Source organism: Urtica dioica, chromosome 1 (assembly GCF_054948205.1).
Source record: "Urtica dioica subsp. dioica isolate 48M chromosome 1, U.dioica_male_clone48M_v1_H2, whole genome shotgun sequence".
Taxonomy (NCBI): Eukaryota; Viridiplantae; Streptophyta; class Magnoliopsida; order Rosales; family Urticaceae; genus Urtica; species Urtica dioica.
Window position 1 is genome coordinate 2,112,869 of NC_142756.1, and position 21,258 is coordinate 2,134,126.

At 37.6% G+C, this 21,258-nt stretch overlaps 4 protein-coding genes across 8 annotated transcripts; 2 read left to right on the forward strand and 2 right to left on the reverse strand.

Annotated features, from left to right (window-relative positions):
• Positions 1 to 5,473: 5,473 nt before the first annotated feature.
• LOC149406233 (Pentatricopeptide repeat (PPR) superfamily protein) lies at positions 5,474 to 9,204 on the forward strand. The gene is made up of 13 exons (XM_089622275.1): positions 5,474 to 5,592; positions 5,724 to 5,877; positions 5,968 to 6,130; positions 6,450 to 6,515; positions 6,599 to 6,696; positions 6,951 to 7,068; positions 7,162 to 7,368; positions 7,820 to 7,896; positions 8,011 to 8,104; positions 8,335 to 8,400; positions 8,523 to 8,600; positions 8,706 to 8,807; positions 8,899 to 9,204. Exons 1-13 carry the CDS (start codon positions 5,565 to 5,567, stop codon positions 8,998 to 9,000), a joined length of 1,353 nt encoding a protein of 450 aa, XP_089478401.1. The 5' UTR covers positions 5,474 to 5,564; the 3' UTR covers positions 9,001 to 9,204.
• An 890-nt stretch (positions 9,205 to 10,094) lies between these two features.
• On the forward strand, positions 10,095 to 12,395 carry LOC149406234 (RNA-binding (RRM/RBD/RNP motifs) family protein). Of its 5 annotated transcripts, XM_089622477.1 has the most exons (9): positions 10,095 to 10,226; positions 10,493 to 10,595; positions 10,626 to 10,828; positions 10,921 to 10,984; positions 11,077 to 11,144; positions 11,363 to 11,452; positions 11,547 to 11,677; positions 11,788 to 11,940; positions 12,031 to 12,395. In XM_089622477.1, exons 2-9 carry the CDS (start codon positions 10,504 to 10,506, stop codon positions 12,046 to 12,048), a joined length of 819 nt encoding a protein of 272 aa, XP_089478603.1. In that variant the 5' UTR covers positions 10,095 to 10,226; positions 10,493 to 10,503; the 3' UTR covers positions 12,049 to 12,395. The 5 variants fall into 5 exon arrangements, with proteins under 5 accessions (XP_089478603.1, XP_089478480.1, XP_089478552.1 ...); XM_089622354.1 differs by having other exon boundaries at positions 10,493 to 10,828; XM_089622426.1 differs by lacking the exon at positions 10,095 to 10,226 and adding an exon at positions 10,293 to 10,345 and having other exon boundaries at positions 10,493 to 10,828.
• Positions 12,396 to 12,929: 534 nt separating this feature from the next.
• On the reverse strand, positions 12,930 to 15,235 carry GB2 (GTP-binding 2). Its single transcript, XM_089622518.1, has 6 exons — positions 15,055 to 15,235; positions 14,795 to 14,934; positions 14,121 to 14,203; positions 13,747 to 13,951; positions 13,583 to 13,651; positions 12,930 to 13,287 (listed from the first exon to the last, which is right to left on the reverse strand). The coding sequence occupies exons 1-6, from the start codon at positions 15,098 to 15,100 to the stop codon at positions 13,195 to 13,197; spliced, it is 636 nt and encodes a 211-aa protein (XP_089478644.1). The 5' UTR covers positions 15,101 to 15,235; the 3' UTR covers positions 12,930 to 13,194.
• Positions 15,236 to 19,792: 4,557 nt separating this feature from the next.
• Positions 19,793 to 20,462, reverse strand: LOC149406236 (oleosin Ara h 15.0101-like). The gene has a single exon (XM_089628884.1). It carries the CDS (start codon positions 20,369 to 20,371, stop codon positions 19,991 to 19,993), a length of 381 nt encoding a protein of 126 aa, XP_089485010.1. The 5' UTR covers positions 20,372 to 20,462; the 3' UTR covers positions 19,793 to 19,990.
• Positions 20,463 to 21,258: the final 796 nt, after the last annotated feature.

The window sequence follows — 21,258 nt, forward strand, 5'->3', positions numbered from 1 at the left end:
ATATCACCAGTCTCGTGTCACTCGCCGCGGCGAACTTTCTACTTCGCCGCGGCGAGACATTCTACAACGCTTACCATAAGCGTTGTAGAATGTCCTCGCCGCGGCAAAAATATGCGTTCGCCGCGGCGACATATCACGCCGCGGCGAGGTACAAATCCCGCCGCGGCAGGAGTCCTGCGCCGCGGCGGGAACAAGTCGTCGCCGCGGCGAAAAACTTACCGAGAGCACCATGTTCCAGACATATACTCTCGCCGCGGCATCATACAATTCCCGCCGCGGCGAATGTATTCCTCGCCGCGGCGGGAATTAGCCTTCGCCGCGGCGAGGCTTCTACAACGCTTACTTAAGCGTTGTAGAAAGGTCTCGCCGCGGCGGAAATTGTATACTGCCGCGGCGAGGACATCTAGGGTTACCTCGCCGCGGCGATGACACATTTTCGCCGCGGCGAGACGTTTCTGGGTAACTCTCGACGCAGCGAGAATTTGGTTTCGCCGCGGCGAGGCTCCTACAACGCTTATTCTAAGCGTTGTAGAATCATCTCGCCGCGGCGAGAAATACACTTCGCCGCGGCGAGCTCCTACAACGCTTAGAATAAGCGTTGTAGGAGCGTTAAAAAATCTGAAAGTTTCAAATTTTTTTAACTACCCGCGCCCATTCATATCTATACTTAGCGTTTTTTTCCCTCTCATTTCTCATTCTCATTTCTTCTCATCTCCATTACTCACATCTCTCTCGTCCCTCTCTCTCTCCGCCACTCTCTTGCCGCCCCGCCCCTCTCTCCGGCCACCACTCTCTCTCTCTCGGCCCCTCTCTCTCTCTCCGTCCCTCACCTCGCTGAGCCACCGCGCCCTCGCCCCGCGCGTTCTCTCCCTCTCTCCGACCCTCACCTCCCTCTCCTCGCCGTGCGCCGCGCCCACGCCGCCCTCTCGCTGAGCCCCCTCCCTCACCTCGCCGTGCGCCCACGCCGCCCTCCCTCGCCGCGCGCCCTCACCTCGCCTCACCACCTTTTTTCTTCGCCGCCCTTGTGCTCGTCCAACTCCGGGTAATGTTTTTGAACATTTTTACATGGACTTATTTAGTGTGAATTCGATATTGATTTGAAATTAGGAGATATTGTATTGGATTTGAGTTTATTGAATTGAAGTTTGATATTGATTTGATTTGAGAAATATATTTGATAGTAGATTGAATTGAGATTGAAATTGTGTTTTTGTTTAGAATCGGATTGGATTTGAGTTTATATTGTGATTAGAGTTGAGTTTATATTTGATTTTTGTTACATTTGAGTTGAAATTGTGATAACATTTGAGTTGAAAATTGAATTATGATTTGAATTTTGTTTATTAGATTCAATGTCGTCCACTACTACTACTTCTAGCGGTAGTGGTAAAAGAAAAATTAGAAGACAACTAGCGCTTAACTCCGATGAACAAGGAAAACGAAGAAACACTCTTATGGGTCGGGTTAATAAGGCTAAAACACTTGGTAAAAAAATCCCGGTACAATTTGATGATAAAGGGCAACCAATCGGTAAAGAGGGTGATGAGTTGTCGAGTTACTTTGGCGTGTTAGCAAGAGAACACGTTCCACTTTCAATGCGTGATTGGAGATGTAAAGACAACGCCCAAATTAAAGAACGGATTTGGAACGAAATGCAAGAAGGATTTACGATTCCTATCGAACAAAAACACGATTGCCTTATGAGAGTCGGAGAAGCCGCAAGGTTATTTCGTCATGAGATATACAACGATCTACTCAAAGACATAATCAACGAACCAATCGCCTTAAAGAGACCGGCTTGTATTTTGAAATACTATACAAGTATCACCGAAGAAGATTGGATAGCATTTGTTGAGTATAGACGAACCGAAATGTTCAAACAAACATCGGAACATGGGAAATCAAATATCGGAAAAAGTGTGTACAAATCTCGAACGGGCCGAAATGGATATCGAAAGCTTGATCAAGAAAAGGTTAGATTCATTTTTTTCTTTTAGTTATTTCAAATGTTGCAATTATTTTTTAATTTATTATATAATTACTTCTTACTAGCATGACGAAACGGGGGAATGGCCTACGAAAGAGGAACTTTGGATTGACTCGCGAATGAAAGACGTAGATAACTACAAGGATGAGAAAGACAAATTGATGGGAGAAAAAATCGTAAGTTCTTTACCTTTGTTATAACAATTAACCTTGTAATTTTATTTTCAAATAATTTTATGTGTAGAAAACGTTATCACAACAAGCATCGCAAGGGACATGGTTGCCGGAATCGGGAAAGAGTGTTTTGCAAGAAGCTTTGGGAACGTCGCGAGTTTGCGGTCAATCCAAACACACGTCGCGTTTTAAGTACTTTGTTCCTCCAACGCCCAACGAAGAAGTAATGAAGATGCGTCGGGAAATGAGCGAGTTAAAGTCTTTGGTGATGAAGGCATTCGGTGGAAATGGTAGCATTAATGTCGAGTCGCCTAGTGTCGAGCAAGTGAAAGAGAATCTCAACGCGAAGGTTGTTGATGATAAAGAGATGGCAAATGTTGAAGAACACGTCAATGAAGCGGTCTCTTTAGGTATGTTCAATTTTTTTTTATCTATTTATTAAAGATAAATGTTTTGGTATTAAGTTATTGATAAAATTCTTGATTCGCTTAGAACACGACGATGTTGATGATCGTCCGAAGATCGATCCTATCATTGTTGATGATCGTCCGAAGATCGATCCTATTGTTGTGGAAAAACCAAATAGTGTCCGTGCTAGTTGCTCTTTGAATCCAACCACACCGGTGACACCGAGTTCGGATGAAAGCGTCGAGTGTCTTCTTTTCATTGATGACACCGAGTTCGGAGGCACAATTCATGTTGCAAATGGGCGAGCGTACATGAATGGAGGCGTAGTTCATTTCTCACCTTTGGAGGAAGGAAATTTACGCGTGGCCGTTTTGGGGGTTTTGATTAAAAAAGCAAAATTGCCAATTCCCACCGAAGAAGCTCAAACCGTTGAAGATGCTATAGGCGGGTTTGTCTCGTGGCCGAAGAGACTCATGGAAATGGACTCGGGAATAGAGAGTCGCGGTCCGGTTGTCAAACAACTCTCAAAGCTCGGTTTTGAGAGTGAAGCTAGCATCGATGATGCTAAGAAGATTCCGTACAAGGTGATTAATCCAAAGTATCGATTGCTCGCTCAACATGCCAACAAAGTAATGTTACCGGAAGGGGATGTGATTATGGTCAATGTTAGTCCAAGTCTCGCGGCTATCCCGATTCCGGTGTCATTTGAAGACATTTCCGATTTTTTGCAATACTTGGAAATTGGCGCGGGGAGCATAACGGTTTATATGGAGTAAGAGTTTTCTTTATATGCGTTTTTTAATATCAATATTCAATATTTAGTGTTTTGATCAACTAAATATTTGTTTGTCATAGCTATCTACGATCGAGGCTAGAAAAGGCGAAGAAGACTCGAAATTTTTGTTTTATAAATCCGAGCTTAAGTTCGTATATACAAAATGACGACGAGGAGGCTTATTTGTCAAAACGAGTCAAGGACGTTGGAAACGTGGTACGACATTGCAAATTTGGTGAACTAGTTTTGATGCCGTATAACAAAGGTGCGCATTGGATGCTCGTTGTCCTCGACCTTTGGAGAAATAGCGCTATGTTCTTTGACCCGTTGAGAAATAAAATCCCAACGGATTTAAATCGATTGATAAAAAGGTAATATTTTGATTTCTTAAATAATTTTTATTATAAACCGTTCTAGATGTTTTTTCTCTTATAATCTCCGTGTTATATAGGGTTCTTGTTGATTTCAAGCTCGAGCATCAAAACGCCAATAGTAACGGACAATCAACGTACATCAAGGCTTGGGACGCTCCGAGACAAACGGGAAACACGGAATGCGGGTATTTTGTCATTTCTTATATGCGTGATATAGTCGTAGGAGGTGTAGGAAAATTAGAAAATAAGAAATCCTATACAAAAGAGGATTTAGAGAGAGTTAGGGAAGAATGGGTAACTTATGTACAAACATTTATTAACTGTGACGATTAGCTAGTTTTTTCGAAGATGTATATATTAGATTTTGAATGTTTTAAAGATGAGGATATTTGAGATGAATGTATATATTAGATATTTTTTTTATTGAAGATTATTTTCAGGTGCTAGTATCGTGTAAAAAACAAATTGTGGATTGAAAATAAATGATTCTCGCCGCGGCGAACTATACTTCTCGCCGCGGCGAGACAAGATACCGAGAGCAAGCAAATTAGAAATCTTAGTCTCGCCGCGGCGAGATTTTTTCTTCGCCGCGGCGAGTTTTTAAAAAAAAATTCATCGCCTTCCTACAACGCATTATATCCGTTGTAGAATCATCTCGCCGCGGCTAAGATTTGACGTCGCCGCGGCGAAGTATATTTTTCGCCGCGGCGACGTGCTTCTACAACGGATTGAAAATCCGTTGTAGAATGTTCTCGCCGCGGCTCGGAACGTACCTCGCCGCGGCAAATAACTCGCCGCGGCGACGTATAATTCTCGCCGCGGCGAGGTCCTTCTACAACGGAAAATCAATCCATTGTAGAAGCACGTCGCCGCGGCGAAAAATATACGTCGCCGCGGCGATATGTGTGAAAATATTTTAAAATTACACAATGGAATTAGACCGTTGTAGAAGCTTCTACAACGCTTAAGATTCCGTTGTAGAAGCGTAGTTTCTACAACGGATAATTAAGCGTTGTAGAAAGCTGTTGGATTCTACAACGGATTTTTAAGCGTTGTAGAAGCTTCTACAACGCAGGATTCTACAACGCTTAAGAAGCGTTGTAGAATCATTCTACACCGTTTTTTAAGCGTTGTAGAATCCTATTTTTGTAGTAGTGTGGGGAGGCTTTAACCCCTTATTTAAAATAATAATAAAAAAAAATTATATCCTCTAACTTCTTTTACAAAATATTTTCAGCTTATAATACCTTAATGAAAAATGGACGAAAAACTACTTAATATTAGAGTTTTTTATAATAGAAAAATAATTTCAACTATGTAAGAATTCATATATTTAGATTCCCTAAAATAATTATATTATTTAGTCCCCGGAAGCCAATCCTGGCTTTGTCCCGGTGGTAAGTGTTTTTGCAAACTTATTTAAAAAATAGCGTCTTTAAAGTTTTTATCGTGAAAATAATATTTTTAAATTATAAATAATTATTTTTTTATGTTTATAAATATATTTTAAAATATTAGTTATTATTTTGGACTGACTTTTTTATCCAGTGTAATATTTAAGTAATATAATCTCCAGAATAGTTAAATTGCTATTTATAATTTGAAAATAACACCAATCCTATAATTTCTCTCAGGTTCTTAAAATAAGGTAGCTCGACCCACTCAATATAATTGGGCCCAGAGGAAAGCCCAAACCTCCAAAATTCTCGTTGCAGCGCAAAACGGCGCGTATCAACCTCTACAGAGCCAATGGAACGAAGAAAACCAGAGAGAAAGCACAGAAGAAGAAGAAGAAGAAGAAGAGGGTTTAAGCTTTAGAGTTCACTTTTGAGGTCTATCTAAACGCCATGAGAGTTCTTCTCAAGCTCATTTCTGGTATCTCTTGCTCTCTCTGACTCTCTCTGTACGAATACTTGTGGTATATGTATCTGGCGAATCTCAGATTCATGTCCGTTTACTTTTTCGAGCTAATTGATTCTTAATAATGGCATACACTTTTGGTTCAGGCAATCGGACCTCGGCGGCGAGACTACTCGGACGTCGGAATTTTTCAGCCGTCGGAGCCGCGGCGGCGACGACTGAGGAGTACGCGAAGAGGAATTACGCCAACAATGTCTCCGAGTACAACACCGTCATCGAATCTCTTTCGTTTCAGAGAAGGTTTTTCTCTTTTTTTTCCTTTTTTATTTTTCCGATCTTCATCTTCGTTTTCATGAAATTGATGAGCCTTGTTTTGTTGTTTTTTTTTAGATATCCATTGCTGAGGGATGTGTACGACGACATGGTTCTCGACGGAGTCATGCCGACCAGAGACACGTTTCACGCGCTGGTTATCGCGGCTTTCAAAGGCTCTCGATTGGAAGATTCTTTCTTCTTCATGGATAAGATGAAATCCATGGGCTTAGTCCCTGATGTAAGTAAAAGTTCATTTTTGTTATTGGAATCAGAAGTGATAATTCATCAATGTATGATTGCTTTTAAAGCAACGATTCTCACTGTTTTCTTTAGATCTCTTAGAAAAAAAATTGGTATTTAAAGGTTTTAGCTGAAGTGATTATTACGAGTCCCCTGGTTCGCTGTTGATTTCAATTTGCTTGAAGTTGATTTAGTTTAGAAGCAATTCAATTTCCCGGTACAATGAGTGTGAAGTATTCGGTTGAAATTTCTGTTTAGCTAGAAAATGTTTGCTTTTTGTGAAAGCTGTTGAATTATTTTGTTGCTTGGTGTTGTAGGTTACTCTATATAACCTTCTGATCGCAGTTTGCGGAAAGGGCAAGAACTCTGATCAGGCAATTCGGGTATGATATTAAGTTTGTATTTACGCAAGAATATAATAGTGAAACGGTCCTTCTGCTTATTCGTTACATATGATTGCTTAAAGATTTTGGATGAGATGAAGATTAATAAAGAGAAGCCAACCGTGCAAACCTATGTCTGTCTACTCAATGCATGCGCTGTCGAAGGCCGTTTAGATAGAGTGTATGCCTCTTTCCACACATTTGATTTTTCCTTGCTCGAATGACTATAGTTGAGATCTTTATGCTTATTATTCCCTTTCCCTATCATTTCTACAGCTTATTATTTCAGTGACTAATTTTTCATGAGGCAAATGGTTTATACAAGCTCGCGACTGTTAGTTTTTTAGCGTGTAGCATTCACATTTGGCTTGAATATCGAAGCTTTTTCAGCTACTTCGTATTGGTATTATGTAAGATTATTTTGATGTTTTACAGGTATGCCATTATTCGTGATATGAACGCAGCAGGTTTTGGGTTAAACAAATTTTGTTATGCCGGGCTCATAACTGCGTATAAAAATAAGAAACCTGTACCCGAAGACTTTAGCACCAAAGTAAGTATTGAAGAACTTGACCTCTTAAGTTGACGACGTATTTATTGCTATATGTATTCTTTTCTTATTTGTCTTTTATTTTTTTTGGGAAAGATAATTGAATTTGTGGAGCGGGCAAACGAATGGACTTCAGATGAAGGACCCAGTAACTCTTCTGAGAATTTCATGATGGGTGTTTTGGCTGAGGAGTTTTATAATCTTCCTACCTCTGAATATGCTCATCGACGTGGATTTTTGTCTAGGCCACTAACTGTGTACCATGCAGCATTTCAAGCTTGTGCAGATCTTAAAAATGTGGAGGTATCTACTTTTTGCATTTGTGCCTTAACTTCCACTAGGTATGTAGCCAATTTAAACGTTTGTTTTTGCGAAATAGCCAACGTTTCGTAAATCTTAGATAAATAGCCACTGTATTTTATTTACGCTTATTTACAAGCGTATATTTATAAAAATACCCAAAAAAATTGAATTATATATGGGTATTTTTGTAAAAATACACTTGTAAATAAAAAATGTAGTGGCTATTTACTTAAGATTTACGAAACGTTGGCTATTTTGCTAAACTCAAACGTTTAACTTGGCTATTCTGCTAATTTTTTGTAGTTATGATTTGATGTTGACCCGTTTTGACTTTCTCTTCCCCAACAATGCTTTCATAATATTTTTGTAAAGTGCTTGGAATTGTGCATTCCAATACAGAGGTGCATAAATTTTGTGGCAATGCTGTTCTTATTCTTGTTGGTCTTTCCAGGTCATGGAAGTTCTTGTAGAGATGTTAGAGAAAGAGGGTAATCCTCAAGATGTGTTTGTAGTTATGCAAATAATGAGGTTTGTGCCTTATCTCACGGATACTGTATATTTTTCTATAATTTTCTTCCGGTAGAATGTTTCCTACTTTGCATAAATTCTTGGGGTTTTTCACTAGTTCCATTTTTTATTAAGGTGCTATTTACATGCCGGAGATCTTGAACGTGGTCGTAAAGTTTTTGACGACTACATGAGCTCGAATAAGGCAGCAGCCTCGGAGCTATATACGGTCAGCGAATTTCGAAAATTAAATTATGGAAATTTGACATTTTATTTTTATTTTTTTAAAATAATATTTTTTTCTTCGTAATTTGTTCATTGTTTAGCACTTGGTGTACCAAGTTTTACCATACCCAACAGTTTAATAGAGGATGTTATAATATCTCAATGTCATGTTCTTAATGATGCTAATTACTGTCATCGTAATGCTTAGACTAACAGTGTTCTATGTGGATCTAGACACTCATAGAGGGAGCGATGACTGGTTACACTCCCGAGGGAATGCAGGTCGCCCAAGAAACATTGGTATGTTTTGAGTGATTTAACCTTCCCACTTAACCCTTATTTTAATTTTAATTTTTTATATTTTTATTTTATTATCATGACACTCGGAACGGTATTCTAATTGGGTTCATTCTCAAACAAAGGAAAAAATGATGTCAAAGAATATTATTCTGCTACCTAGGGCCGGGAGCGATCTTCTCCTCGTAGCAGCCCAAGAGAAGGTGATATCTTATTAATGGCCAACTATATTTATACACCACCATAGTGCTTCAACAAGAATGAATTAATCCTTTTTTTAATTTATTATTTATTTTTTTAATCCTCAGACTGGTGGATATATCATGGCCAACTATATATGGGACATAATGCAGTCCCGTAAAACGGTTCCTTTCTTCGATGCCGTGGAAGCTTATTACAAAGGCTTAAAAGTGAGAATATTGCTTTGGTAAACTGTATGTATATATCTATCCACATATTTACCTCTTTTTTTATGTGATTTTTCTCGTGGATTATACTCAGACCCGCCAGATTCCAGAAGACGATCCTCGTCTCCAACACGTTACTCGAACCTATGAAGATCTTTACTGGAGATTCGGAGGCGCTCCTCGACGATCTGGCTAAGCGATGACCTATAAATGTTTTTGCAGATTATTTCTTCCAAGCATTTCGGACGTTTTATCCGGAATTCTCTTTAATTTACTTTGAGGCTGAAAGTTAGATGGATAGTGTAGATGTTAGCTAAACTAAAGCCAGTTTTTATATTTTATCCTTTTGATTTGGCGTTTTTGTTTCCTGATTCAAAAGTTCGTTGAACTTCTCATTGAAGTTAAATCTTCTAAATAGAAGACACAATAAAAAAAAGGCCTTTATGCTTTTAAGTCGTTGAGGTGTTTGAAAATTTTGAAGCTTTTCTTGGTCTTTTTTTTAGATAAAAGAAGAAGAAATCGCATTTTTATATAGATGACAACAGCAAGGGGAGTCATTATTAAGTTAGCGAAGGGACATTAATATTTGGTATTTTTGTAGTAACAAGGTGAATTAGTATATAGATAATAAAATGAGGTATTATTTGAGATTTAAACGTGGATCCTCCACTTAAAAAAGTGGTAGGCATTTATGTCTCCATTTGAAGTTTGTTTTCGAAAGTGGCTATCTCGTACGACTATATGTATAAACATAATAGCGGTTATAAAAATAAATTTGTGCTCCATTTAGAGATAGTGAAGTATAAATTGAGAAGATCTTGTTTAGTTGGTATAGCACCAACTCTCCCTGAATAATTTCAATCATGATATATAGTTAGAAAAAAAAAAAAGGACGAAAGATCCAGCGGTACCGCGGCCGAGAACCTCATGGTTCTCGATGCAAGCGCTTCAAAAACGTAACAAAGAATTTTTCTTGGGGAACTTTGTGAGTCTTAAAATCATTAATGTTTGCTGATTTTTTTTTGTTTATAAGTTTGAGTCGTTGATCAGAACAAAATTAAAAATGTCTCTTATACTCTTTTTTTTTTAATAAAATAATGAGATAATAAGGCAGATTAAAAAAAAATGCATAATAAGGCAGATTTAATAGATAGTTGTTTTCTAATGGACATATTTGTGTCATTTAGAGTAAGGGACATATCTGTGTCATTTAATATTTTAAGAGAGAAATAATTAATAAGATAAACTGAGTAGATAAATATGATATTATTAAAAATTCATTGTACACATGCGATATTTGACTCAAACTCAGGGTTAGATGGCAATAAAATCTCTCATCTCTTCTTCTCGTCTCTTCCGAGTGCGGACTCTCTTAAGAACAACACTGGTCTTCCATCGCCGCCACTCTCCGCCGCAAACAAGGTCTGCGATTCTCTCTCTCTCTCTCAAATTTTTTTTTTATTATATCAATACGAAAAATAACTGTTTAGCGAACCCTAACCTCTCTCTCTCTCTCCGACGCCGTTCACCCCAAAGTAATGGTGTATATACATCGCCGCGAAACTTTGTACGCGTATGAATTTTGTTAAAATCGAGTAGATTGTTGTTTTATATCTGTGGCAAAGCAAGTGTCGAAAGGTACGACAAGGTCTGTAAAGCTCTCCTCACGAAGTGCCTATTTTGATCAGGTTGAGATTAAATGGCGAACGAAAAACGCAACAACGAGGGATCGGAAGAAGAAGAAGAAGAGTTGAATATGGCCGGCGATGAGGATGATCGATCGAACGCAGTAGAAGAAGAAGAAGAAGAAGAAGAAGAAGAAGAAGAAGAAGAAGAAGTAGATGAAGAGAAAGAAGCGAAGAGGAAGAGGAAGATTAAGAAGCGGCTCGAGGTGGAAGCTGCGAGGGCTCGGAGGCGCGGGATTTGCTACATGAGCCGAATCCCGCCACACATGAACCCGTGCAATCTCCGCCACATTCTCTCCGAGTACGGAGAAATAGAAAGGCTCTATTTGGCCCCCAAAAGTAACGGAAAAAAAAAACCACTATTTCATTGATTTCATTAACATTTTGGTGTGTCACATTGTGCATATCTTGCTAATCCTATTGCGTTGCAGACGGGTCTGCTCAGGTGCGTCGCAAGCCTGGTGGTCATCACCACAGCGGTGAATTTTCCGAAGGGTATGTATGTGTGTGTGTTTGTGTGCAAGTGCTTGACTAATTACTGAAATTGTGTGCTCGTTCGAACTCTCTATTTTTTAACAACTGTGTAGATGGATTGAGTTTACTGAAAAAAAGGTTGCAAAGAGGGTCGCCGACATGCTAAATGGTGAACAGATTGGTATGTATGACTCAAACTATATGTTTTTCTTCGTGAAATCGATACAAGTGGATCTAGAGTTGACATGTTAAACTATGTTTTGATTGCGTTTTGCTATGAATCAAGAAATATTAGGGGATTATTGTTGGCTGTCCATTCCGTTACTTCCTTATGCTTGGCCCATCTAGTTGTTTGTTGCGGTTGATCTTTCTTTAACCAACTTTTTTCCGGGTGGTCAGGTGGGAAAAAAAGGTCGCCAATGTATTACGATCTCTGGAATATCAAGTACCTTAGCAAATTCAAGTGGGATGATCTGACCGAAGAAATCGGTATGACTGGCTGTTTGTCGTATTGTATTAATTTTCAAATTGTCGCGCTTGGTTGACGAAAAATCGAAATATAAATGGGACGGTTTTGTTGCAGCTTTTAAGAATGCCGTTCGTGAGCAGAAGCTTGCTTTGGCAATTTCGGCTGCTAAAAAGGACAAGGACTTCTATATCAAAAAGGTTGAAAAGGCCCGTGCTTTGAGCTCCATCGACGAACGGCTAAAGAAGGTACTAGACTCTGTAAAACCTAGATAAAATGACGAACTTGGTTATCTAATGAAAAGAGTTGTCTTGTAAGGTCTTGGATGGTCATTTTTATTTTCTCTTGTGCTAAATAGAAGCAGAAGCTCCAAGGAGATTCGGGGGCGGGTGAGGATATCCCTGTCGCTCCTCAGGAACCGAAAGTGGTTCGTAAATTCCCACAGAATAAAACTGTTAAACATATAGCGGCTGAAAGCAAATCTAGGCTCTCAAAGGATATTCTGGCTGGTGTAAGTGTCGATTTTCCTATTTTCGAAAATGGTAAAAGTTTCGTTTTGAACTGTTATCTAAGAAGTTTTGCCCAATTGTTCTCTTGATAGGTGTTTGGCGGTCAGTGATGAGGGAAAAAGCTCCCAGCACAGTTTGGTCTCTGATTCCACAGTTTTGTTTCTGGTTTTTAACTTAAATTTTGTTCATGAACACATGTATGCGAGGTTGACGTGAGGTTCAATTCACGAGCTTTTATAGGATTTTATTTGGTTATGGTTCTCAGAAATTATTAAGAATTTTTTTTTTTTTTTGGGAGTACTGAAATTAGTTTCCTTAGTGGAACTCCTATTATTATTATTTGGTCTCTCTGTATATTCCAAAAAGATGTAGTATATTTATAACTTAGTTGTTTAAGACTTGAGAGTGGCAAAAATGTATGGGGGCCTTTGAATAGCTACTTTTAATCATTGATTTGAATTGTTAATCAAATTTGTGAGTGTGAATAAATTATCTATATGCCCACGGTAAGATTGAACTCCTATAATACACTTTTGACATAATCTAATCAGTGAAAGCAATACGGCTAATTTAAAATAAAACAACAAGGGATAGTTTATTAAACGTAATTTATGACCGTTCGTACTAATGAGGCATGAATTTGATTTTCGTTTCAACTTTTTCAGTTCCTTTACTATAATGATTGTCCACAGTCGTGCCAAAATAAAGAAGGTTGTGGAATGAAATCCTACACTTTTGACATTATCTAATCAGTGAAAGCAATGTGGCTAATTTAAGATAAAACAAGAAGGGCTCGTTATTAAACTTGTCATTTATGACCGTTCGTAGTAATGAGGCATGAATTTGAATTTCATTTTTTCTGTTCATTTACCATAATGATTGTCCACTGACGTGCCAAAATAAAGAAGAATGTGGAAGGAAACATTTTTTTTTCTTTCAGAAATGATTTTTTTGGCTCTAATAGCGCTATTAGTGGATGACAAAAATGTGCTTTAAGTTAAAACTAACTTTGTCCTGCTTTGTCACAATCAATTCCGTAAGGAAATATTGGTTGATGATACAGTCATCAACTATAAAAACACTTATCCACATGAACTAGAATCTATACATTGATATACGTAAAATATTAATTTTCATATATTGTACGTTTCAAAGCATTGATGAAGATGAACATAGTTCTCCAAAAAAAAAAAAAAAAAAAATGTAAAACAGAATAAGAAAAAAAGGGACCAAATTCAGTAATTATTCGATCCAAATTAGCTGCAACACGCTCCACGCTGAGCAATGGTTCCGTCCCTACCACCGGACTGTCCTTGAGGCCGACCATATCCGACTTTGATCCCAGACGACTGTACGCCATTAACAAACAATATTACATTACTATATATCTTCTTCAAACAAACCGTCCAGTATATAAATATCCGAGGACTGGCCAAAACAACCGGGGTTTTTATATGTTTTTACTCTGGCTGTAAAATTTATTTTACCCGGTTAGGTTTAAAAATATATTTGTTGAAAAGTTCACGATAAATTTGTCTGAGCCCAACCGAATTTCCATGTGAATTGCAAAAAAATTATTTAGACCTTAATTTGTAAAATACTTGGTTTCTATACTTTAGTAGAGCATAACCCATATAGTAGTACCTCATTGGAAACATCAAAAATGCCTTCCTGGATATTCTGAAGAATTTTGGCAGCAGTCTTAATAAACGCCTGCAACAAAGAAAAAAAAAGAGTTAAAAACTTTCATCGCATGCAGGCAAAATAAATAGGAAATAAAAATTGAAAAAAAATAGCTTTATTTTCACCTCCTCGACGTTTTGGGCAGTTCTCGCGGAGGCTTCCAAGAACAAAAGCCCGTTTTCCTTGGCGAACTGTTCGCCTTCCTCTTTGCTGACAGCTCTGCGATGGGCAAGATCACACTTGTTCCCTATGAGCATAATCGTCATGTTAGGATTCGCGTGTTGCCGAGCATCCTCGAGCCAGTTCGCCAAATGGTTAAACGTCTCTCTCCTGACCCCCCGAAAAACAAAGGCAAAAAAAAAAAAGATAATATATTCACGTTTAACACGGGCGAGGTTTTCGGAAGATAAAATCATCTCAATTTTGCTTATAAGATTTACATGCAAGTCTATACTAAAAAATACCCTTTTACGATAAATATATAAACACAGATACACACCTGGTTATGTCGTAAACCAGAAGCGCTCCCGCGGCTCCTCTGTAGTAAGATCTAGTGATTGATCGGAACGATTCTTGACCAGCCTGAAACCATACAAACCCACACAGAAAAAGGAAAGAAAAAAAAAAAACAGAGCCGAGTAAAAGCTGTTTTAGTTTTTCATTATTTAGGTTAACACTAAACGTACAACACCAAAGTCTTTGTACTTCTCATCAAATTGACCACCATCTAAATACTTATAGTAGTTCCAATGATTGACCAATTATCCAAACCAATTACCAAGTCAAATCTAAACCTAAGCAAGTCCAACACCATACATATAACGATCAGTAAAATAAAATATATCATTAAACGAATAAAGAACAGCATGTGCAATATTAATCATCTAATAAAAAACTCAATTCTTTAAAAAAAAAAAAAAAAAATTAAAAATATAATACTCTCTTCTCAGACCAAATCATATTACACTTTGCTAAATTCAAGCCATGTGGAGTTCAGTATTTCAAGCATATAATTCATATATACTAATAGCTTAAAAACTATATATATAATGCTTTTCTGAAGGAACCGAAAGGCGAGAGCTTTGAAGAGTTAAATTCAATCTTACGAAATCCCAAATCTTCCTCTTTTTTTTTTTTTTGAACACTTTGTCTTCGAAGCAAACAGAAACTTACGGTGTCCCAAATCTGAAGCTTGACGGGACGGCCATCAATGGTGACCATCCGAGCACCGAACTCGACGCCGATCGTGAGATCATGAACCGGCTGAAATCTCTTGTCGGTGAATTGCAAGAGCAGGCAAGATTTTCCTACACCTGCACATCACGCAATCAAAACTCAAACAAAACATTAGTTCATTCTTAAAAAAAAAAAAAAAAAAAAAAAAAAAAAAGAATTCCGAAGAATCAGAAATTAGGGCTTTTCGTATTCGATACCTGTGTCGCCGATGATGATGTACTTGAATAGATAATCGTACGACATCGTTTCGGTGAACTCGGGAGGGAATTTTCGCCAACAGCTATGAATGCGAGAGTTTTGGATTTTTGTTGAAAGAAAAAAAAAAAGAGAAGAAAGGAAGAGCTCTTTTCTTTCTTCCTCCTTATTTCTAGTTGTCACCGCGGAGGCGTATAATTTTGAAAGGTTATATTTTCAGAGCAATAAAATAATTAAATTACAAAATCACCCTTTTAGTTTTAACAATATGTAAATATTGTCATTATTTTAACAAAATGTAAAAAAAAGTTTTCATCCTCAATTTTAAAAATATCATTACTTGAAAAAAAAAATTCAATATGGATTAACAAAAATTTATCAAAAAATATAATCATAAATTATATTTTTAATAAAAGTTTAAAACTATTTAAAATATATTATTTCAAACAGTGGTACTCTACCTTCGATTAACATTATAGTTTAATCATTGATAGATTAAAAAATATAATTCAACCAACGCATGTAACCCGAACCGTCGACCCGAAGAAACCGGTCGTCCAATCTGCTCCGCTGACCCTACGAAGCCAATCCGCAAAGACTCGAACCCGTTAACCCAAGGAAACCGATCATCCAATCCGCTCCGCTGACCCGGTGAAGCCAATCCGCAAAGACCCGACCAATTTTGGAGTGCACCAAACCGAACCGCTGATTCTCGTCGGACGGTTTCGGTTCTCATCAATGGAACAACGAGTCGCACCGACCCAACCCGCAAACAAGAAACCCTAAAATATTTTGTTTCACTTTTGGTTTCACCCTCGTTGCTTTGAATACAAAATCTGTCTCATCTCACTTCTCTGACTTTGGTCGCCAAAATTCCAATCGCGTTTTCTCTTTGTTTTGGTAAGTTAATCATCTATATATTTTTCTCCAGAGATCTGATGTTGAAAGGTGTCTTTCATGTGTTGCATTCGTTGTAGATACGTCTTCTATAATCTCAGCCAGCCAAAATCCATCGACAACTCTCTCTCTGTAAGTAGAAATAATTGAGCTCCATGTGTTCGATGTATTGACTCTCTATAATGTGTATTGTAGTGTTGCTCTATTTCTACTTAAAGAGACCCTCTTCTACTCAGAACTTCGCTGATAATACGTTCTCTAGAACATTGAATTTTGTATGAATTTCACATAGTATATATGGCTTGGATTGGGAAAAAAAGACTTGAGGTGCTAATTTTGTATATGCTAATGAAAGTGATAAACTTTTTTCATTCCGATGAACTCATTCGTGTTTGCGTGGTAGTATATGCGGGATTATGTGGATTGTGTTTATAATCTTATACATGTGTTGTTCTTATATAATGTTATACATTTTGTGTCCATGTTTTTAGCAACAAGCTGTTGTTCTTGTGCGTGATCGATGATTCTCTAGAAGGATGTTGTACTGTCATTGTTAATTGTAATGAGAATATTCTTCTGTGTTACTGTGACTAAGACAGTAAACAAGATAGTTTACACTAAGACCACTAATCATTGTTTTTTGTTATTTTTAATTTCTTATTACAGGCCTTTGATTACAATGGGAACTTTTTTGGAGCCAATTCCAATAAGCGATCACGAGGAGGATGATGAAACTACAAACAACACTCAAAGTAGTCAAACTAATTTGGGGAAGAGAAAGCCTAAAAGAAGATCCAAGGTATGGAACCATTTTGTCAAAACTTCAAATGGTTTGAGGGCTATTTATAATTATTGTCAAGAGGACTTTGCTTGTCATGGATACGAGCACTTTGAATTCTCATATAGGAAGGTGTAAAAAATTCTTGGGAAGGCAAGAGAAAAAATATCTAAAGCAAACGGTTTTGATACCCAAAAACGAGAGTGGTGTCGTGGTTAGTAATTTGACGATCGCGAACTTCACTAAGAAAAAAAGTAAGAGGGTTTGCGTTGAGTACATAGTTGGTGCCGAGTTACCTTTCAAGCACATTGAGAATTGTTTTTTCAAATAATTTTTCTTCACCATTCAGCCTAGACTTGCTCTTGCTTCTCAAGTTACAGTGGCTAGAGATGTGTACCAAACATATTTGGAAGGAAAAAAAAAGTATTAAGACAATCTTGCAAAAGTATAGAGTGTCTCTAACTACAGATACATGGAGGTCTATTCAGAATCTAAACTATATGTATGTTAGCGCACACTTTATAGATGACAACTGGACATATAGTGCTATTGGAAGGGAGCTCGAGACATGTATCTGCGAATAGGGAACTACAAAATTAGTTTCAGTCACAGTCAATAATGTTTCTTCAAATGATACAGCATTGACTTACCTGCAAAGAAGACTACAAGACATCCCCGGTTGTGTTCTTCTGGATGGTAAGTCTTTTCATATTCGTTGCTGCGCTCATATAGTGAATTTTATTGTGACTGAAGATTTAAAAAAAAATCGATTATTCTGTTGAGATGATCAGAAATGTAGTGTAGTTTGTTCGGTCTTCTACAAAAAGAGCAAAGAAGTTTGATGAATGCGTCGTTGAGAAAAAATCGACTCGTTTGTGCGTAGATGTTCCTACCCGATGGAACTCGACATATCTTATGCTAGAGACAACAATAAAATACCAAAACGCATTTGATATGATGGTTGTTGACAGAAATTACGAGAACTATTTCAAAGAGAATGAAGATGGAAAACAATGGAAATAGCCTCCAACTGATATCGATTGAGAGAAAGCAAAAGAGTACATTACTTTCTTGAAGACATTCTACGAGGTAACATTGAAATTCAGCGGGACACACTACACGACGTCGAATATGGTCTTCCGTGAAATCTATGAAGTTCGGCAGTTGTTAACAACACTAAAGTCAGCACAAACAAGTATTTTAAGAAACATGACTTTCAACATGAAGCCTAACTTTGATAAGTATTGAGTGATGCGGACAAAATCAATGACATGTTGATTATTGTCGTTGTTCTTGATCCTCGATACAAGATGAGACATGTGAAGGTTTGTATCGAAATAACAACTAGTGAAACGATGAAGGCTGATATAGTGTGCATTCGAATTAAAGAGAAGTTGCAAGACTTGTTGAAGTGTTACAATGAGAACCATACATCTACCAAAGAAAAAAAAAAGTGTCTCAATCACAACCAATTCCTCAAAGCAACAATTGTACTTCGGTCATCTTGAGTAGACTTATGGAAACTTGTGATTATAATCATGATGCTAGAAATGAAGTTGTGCATACTCAATGGAATCGCGCGAGCCGCTTGTTTTGTCTCCTAAGTTTGATGTACTTTCTTGGTGGAAGTTGAATAGCCCAAAGTATCCAACTTTATCATCCATTGCTCGAGACATCTTAGCAGCTTAAGTTTCAACCGTTGCTTCTGAATCATCATTCTCTACAGGTGGTAGAGTTCTTGATAAATTCCGAAGTTCTTTGCACCTAAGAATGGTAGAAGCTTTGATTTGTTTGAGGGATTGGTTGATTGGCGATGATGTGTTACTAATTGTGGAAGAAGAAGTAGAAAATCTACAATATTCAGAATCGATCGTGAAAACAGATAATTTATAACCTCATCTTACAATTTATAACCACTTATGATTTATCGTAGCATTGATATATCAATAATCGTAACTCTTATATTTCACAGCAGAGTCAATATCGCATATCACACATAATAACTAGTTTGGACAATAACACATGTCGTATTCAATATTCAGCATGTCTCAGATATGGTTTTCATTATTAATTTAGTTTGTACATCAGATTGGGTTATTCAGTTTTATAATTTTGACTTTAAGTTTCAAGACTTTGACCATGTTTTTTTCTTTTCCTTATTATATCTCTTGTTTGGTCAATTTTGAGGCATGACCTCTGATGTCGCTAAAAATCAGACAATGTCGAAGACTTCGGGCGGATCAACCCAAGGTCGGACCAAGTGACCGCGCCCAAACCGGGTTTGTAGAAACTCGAAAGTCACAAGTACTCTCCCCTAGCTTTAGAACGTCATTCGTTCGTCGCAGAGATCCGAGAATAAGAAGAAGAACAAAATAAGTTTAGAGAGGCGCATAGACGATGCCTCTAGCGCGTGCTCCGACATTCAACATTAGTCAGATGGATATGACTGAGGTGGGGCGCCGTTATTCATAGAGAATATTTCAGAGAATCGAACACGGCCAAGTAAAAGCAAGTGCGGAGGGTCTTTGGCATTGTTTCACGATTCTGAAATCGAGTGATTGTGTTGATAGAGAATTGTGTGCCTTTTTCCCTTGGAGTAGAGAGATATTTAGAGAGATATTCGCTTATGGTTCTAAATCTTTTTTTTTAATAACTTCTAACCTTTGATTTACTTCTCTCTGTCTCTTGTAATGGCAAACTCACAAACCCTTATCCTTATTCGGAAGGGCCGTCTCTCAACCCATAAACTCCTTCACTTCGCATTTCTAAGACTAGTTATTTTAGTATGTTGTAGGGGAACCAAACCAACAACACATGCAAATTGCAACCGGAGTTAATTTCAGTGAAATGGTCAATCGGATATGAATACTACTATTATAGGGGTTTTTTTTTTTAATCAAAATGAACTAGAATTATTTTTTCTTACCCATTTAGTACTAAGTTTGTCATAAAATCTAGGTGATTTTAGTTCCAACGGAATGCCAGTCATTAGGTTTCTTCCCTTTTGACCCTTCTCACAAACCAAGTCACAAAGCATGAACAAAAAATAAAGACATCAAAAGGCATACTTATTAATTTTTTTTATTTATTAGATTAGCAATAACAACATGAAAAATACAAGATAGAGCGAAACAGAGACAAACAACACAAAACAAAACTAGAGCATATAAACGCATGCAAAGAAAAGAAAACAATGAAAACCGTCAAATGATGCTCTCACGTGCCTCGCACGCTTGCTCTCTCTCTCTCTCTCTCTACTCTCATCACAAGCCTATCTGAACAAACGACGACTTATTCCTGACGCGAGCCAGCTCACGCGACACGCGTCCGTAGAGCCACGTGAGCGCTTTGAGCGCCGCCACTCCGCAGCCGCCGGAGATCAGGAATCCGACGGCGGAGAGGGAGAGGACGAGGGCGGCGGGGACGAGGACGGGGCTGAAGAGCACCAGAAGCGGCGTTGCCACGGCCAGGGACATCACCGTCCCGGCTAAGCTCAACCCCGACACCATCACCAGACCCAACCCCAACATCGCAACGGCGACGAGTTTCAGCTTCTCCAGACGCGTCGCCGAAGAAGAAGAAGAAGAGTTTGGTTTGTGGTGTTCTTCGGAATTCTCGTGGTTTACGTGGTGGTGCATCCCCATATTAAATATTAATGATATAAACAGTAATATTATGGATACTTTTTTTTTTTTTATTAATTTAAAGGGGAGAGATATAGAAAGACTATTATTTGTTGTTATGGGAGTGATAATTTATGGTTGGTTGGTTGTATATATAGGCGCTATATTACATTGTATGTATCGCCGCCACGGTAAATTACATATATTTTTTTTTTTTTGTAACGCCTCTATGTCTTTTTATTTAAGTTCAAGGAATTACGCGGAAGTGAATGTTGGACACTTGTATGTGTATATTAGTCCACGTGTATTAATAATCCAGTGTATCAGCTTGTACTGATTTGTATTTTTCATTATTTATTTGTCTAGTTAAAACATGACACGTGGCTGATTGTTACAAGCTTGTACCGTTGCAAGTCATATATACTCTGTCCGATCGATAAAAATAAAAAAAATAAAGCCTCTCTGTGGAAATAAAGAATTCCAACATTAGCCAATATTATATAATATAAATTTCTAAAAAAACAAAAGAGAGTATATGATACAAGGCCTATAGTTCAGAAATGATAAACACCAAAAACAAATTAAGTATAAAATATATATAGTTTATTGTGATTAAACTCATGATCTCTCCGGAAATGAAGGTGGTGTGGAATTGTAATTAGACCAAATTAATTGGGAAAGTATCATAGCGCTGTATTCACAAGCCTTGTAATGCATAAATATATTACATGCATTTTTTTTATCAGAATATTATATGCATTTCAATAACGAATCGGATGCTCTTATTTATTTCTCAGCGCCATGAAATACATGCATATACACACACACACACACACACACACACACACACACATTTTAAGAAGATGACACGCACGCACACATAGATAATAAATTAATTAAACATATAT

What these genes read in the sequence shown, in the direction of transcription:
- LOC149406233 (XM_089622275.1), top strand. Translation starts at nt 5,565, where the DNA reads ATGAGAGTTCTTCTCAAGCTCATTTCTG. An exon ending in GTAGTTATGCAAATAATGAG is followed by an intron (nt 7,897 to 8,010) that starts GTTTGTGCCTTA and finishes TTTTTTATTAAG; the next exon opens with GTGCTATTTACATGCCGGAG. An exon ending in AGGTCGCCCAAGAAACATTG is followed by an intron (nt 8,401 to 8,522) that starts GTATGTTTTGAG and finishes TCTCAAACAAAG; the next exon opens with GAAAAAATGATGTCAAAGAA.
- LOC149406234 (XM_089622354.1), top strand. Translation starts at nt 10,504, where the DNA reads ATGGCGAACGAAAAACGCAACAACGAGGGATCGGAAGAAGAAGAAGAA. An exon ending in GCTAAATGGTGAACAGATTG is followed by an intron (nt 11,145 to 11,362) that starts GTATGTATGACT and finishes CCGGGTGGTCAG; the next exon opens with GTGGGAAAAAAAGGTCGCCA. An exon ending in TCGACGAACGGCTAAAGAAG is followed by an intron (nt 11,678 to 11,787) that starts GTACTAGACTCT and finishes TGTGCTAAATAG; the next exon opens with AAGCAGAAGCTCCAAGGAGA.
- GB2 (XM_089622518.1), bottom strand. Translation starts at nt 15,100, where the DNA reads ATGTCGTACGATTATCTATTCAAGTACATCATCATCGGCGACACAG. An exon ending in AGCTTCAGATTTGGGACACC is followed by an intron (nt 14,204 to 14,794) that starts GTAAGTTTCTGT and finishes GTATGGTTTCAG; the next exon opens with GCTGGTCAAGAATCGTTCCG. An exon ending in CTGGTTTACGACATAACCAG is followed by an intron (nt 13,952 to 14,120) that starts GTGTGTATCTGT and finishes TCGGGGGGTCAG; the next exon opens with GAGAGAGACGTTTAACCATT.
- LOC149406236 (XM_089628884.1), bottom strand. Translation starts at nt 20,371, where the DNA reads ATGGGGATGCACCACCACGTAAACCACGAGAATTCCGAAGAACACCAC.